Here is a 2,034-nt window from a genome sequence, read left to right on the forward strand (position 1 = left end):
ATATCATCATTTACCCAGAATGCTTTGCATGTAAATAAAATGGCCCCGTCCGTGTAATATATTTTTAAACTTTTAGTTTAAAAATTATAAAACTGAGCATCCTACAGTATTTTTACAGTCTTTATTTTACAGTTAAAATAGATGTGTATCATATAAAATCTAATGTTACAACTAATCGGGGATACCTTTAACAAGTGCACATCAAATTTACACAAATCTCACCTGGTTTAACCTAAAAAGACCTGTTGTTGTCAAGTTTGTAAAGACAAATGACAAATGTGATCACTCATACATGAAGCCAGTAGGGTCTGTTACATTCAAATTAAGAGAAAGAAGCAGCTTTCCGGCCTACAACCTCACGCCCTGTGGCTTCTGTGAAAACGAGGGTTACATTTTTATCTCCGAGCCTCCCTTCCTGCATCACAAACTCTCCACACTCCTTTTCTGCACAATATCTTCCTCTAACTCCCTCCCTGCTCCCAGAGCAGTAATGCTGCAGAGCCTGTAGAGCAGCATTCCATTYAAACAAAGAGTCACAGTCCCACAGGCTGCAGGTGGAGAGCAGAGATGCCTCACACACACACTAGCCTCATTCTACACCTCTCCATGATGAGGGTATCATTTAACATGACCTTTACCATTGGAAGCGTATATACAGTTTAGGTGCTCACCATAAGGATGCCATGGGTCTGCTGCTGCAGCTGCGGCCCCAGCACCGGCCCCGCCTCCGCCCCACGGGTCAGCCCTGGCACTTGGCTCAGGRACATCCATSAGATCCATCAAAGATGATTGTGGCTACAAGAGCAAGAGAATTTGTGTAAGAAGGGGGGGAATCAAAGCCAAGAAGAAAACCAAGAATAAATTAATATTTAGAGAAGACTTGGTCCATTTCCACACTCAATTTTTCTTCACCAACACAATCTGTTTTTGTTTCTCAAAATATTCTCACAAAYAGCACCATTTCTAAAAAGGTTTCCATCTGTACAAACACAGAAAATGACTCAAAATGCTGTAGGAACTAGGCCAGACTTGTATGTGGCACTGTAATGCTGCCAAAAAACGTACCAAAACCTGAAAAAAAAAAAGACGTGGATGTGTTTAACGCTCACATCTGGTAGATTGTATRCAGTCATACCAACCATAGACTGTTTATATTAAACAGTACAGTCTATGGTTTATACTGTGAAAATAAGAAAAAAAATGGACACTGGAATTTTCAGGCCCTGTGAAGCAAGTTTACGACATCAGTTTTCTGTCCAGGGGTGATGTTTCAATTGTTCACTCTGATATCCACTTTTGAAATATACCATTTAGGGGCTCATAAATTAAGTTTCTGTTAGAACACGAGGCCAAAACAATGAAAAACATCTGCATTTTAATAAAAAACTGTTTTCATGTAGACAGGACCACAGACGTTTAGAGGGTTTTTTTTTTGTTTGTTTGTGTGTGTGTGTGTGTGTGTTGCGGGGGCTTGGATCATTACAGCACAAATCACTGTATTGAGGCACTTGACAGAGTCATGCAAAAACACTTATTCTAAACTTTYTGTCTCCTAAAACCCAGCCACATATTCCTGCAGAAAAATCGAGAAAAACTTCTGCTGCAATTTACTGCTAGGAAAGGAGAAGTCAGGGTCATGGAAGGAAAGAAGACAGGGATTGACAAGTCTGTTTCAGGAGCGTATTTGAATTAATGGAATAGCTGAGTCAAAAAGGTTTGCTTAAATTTTACCTCTTTCTTCTTCTTGGGGAGTTTCGCTGAGCCTGGACCTTCTTTCTTACTTTCTTCCAAGGCCATCTGTAGTCTCAGGTCGTCCCCTCTACGTAGGCGTTCCTCCTTAAAAACACACACACACACACACACACACACACCGCTTGAATTAGAACCATAACTGAATCCTCCCTCAAGTTTAGATTAGTAAGACTAATGTGGCTGTTAATAGTATGCCAAAACAAGTAATTCAATTTGTAGCAAGTTTTTTAACAGAAACATGTTAGAACATGTGTTTGAGTCTGTGTGTGTTTTTTTTTTTTT

The 2,034-nt window shown here is 39.8% G+C and overlaps 1 protein-coding gene across 1 annotated transcript in view; it reads right to left on the reverse strand.

Annotated features, from left to right (window-relative positions):
- The window catches only part of epn2 (epsin 2), a gene marked incomplete in the record, with an annotated part of 45,052 nt that overhangs the window by 24,157 nt on the left and 18,861 nt on the right, over positions 1-2,034 (reverse strand). Inside the window, 2 exon segments of the mRNA XM_014006937.1 lie at positions 672-795; positions 1,732-1,836. Of these exon segments, the coding sequence (XP_013862391.1) occupies positions 672-795; positions 1,732-1,836 (229 nt within the window).

This window comes from Austrofundulus limnaeus, unplaced genomic scaffold (assembly GCF_001266775.1).
Source record: "Austrofundulus limnaeus strain Quisiro unplaced genomic scaffold, Austrofundulus_limnaeus-1.0 Scaffold38, whole genome shotgun sequence".
Taxonomy (NCBI): domain Eukaryota; kingdom Metazoa; phylum Chordata; class Actinopteri; order Cyprinodontiformes; family Rivulidae; genus Austrofundulus; species Austrofundulus limnaeus.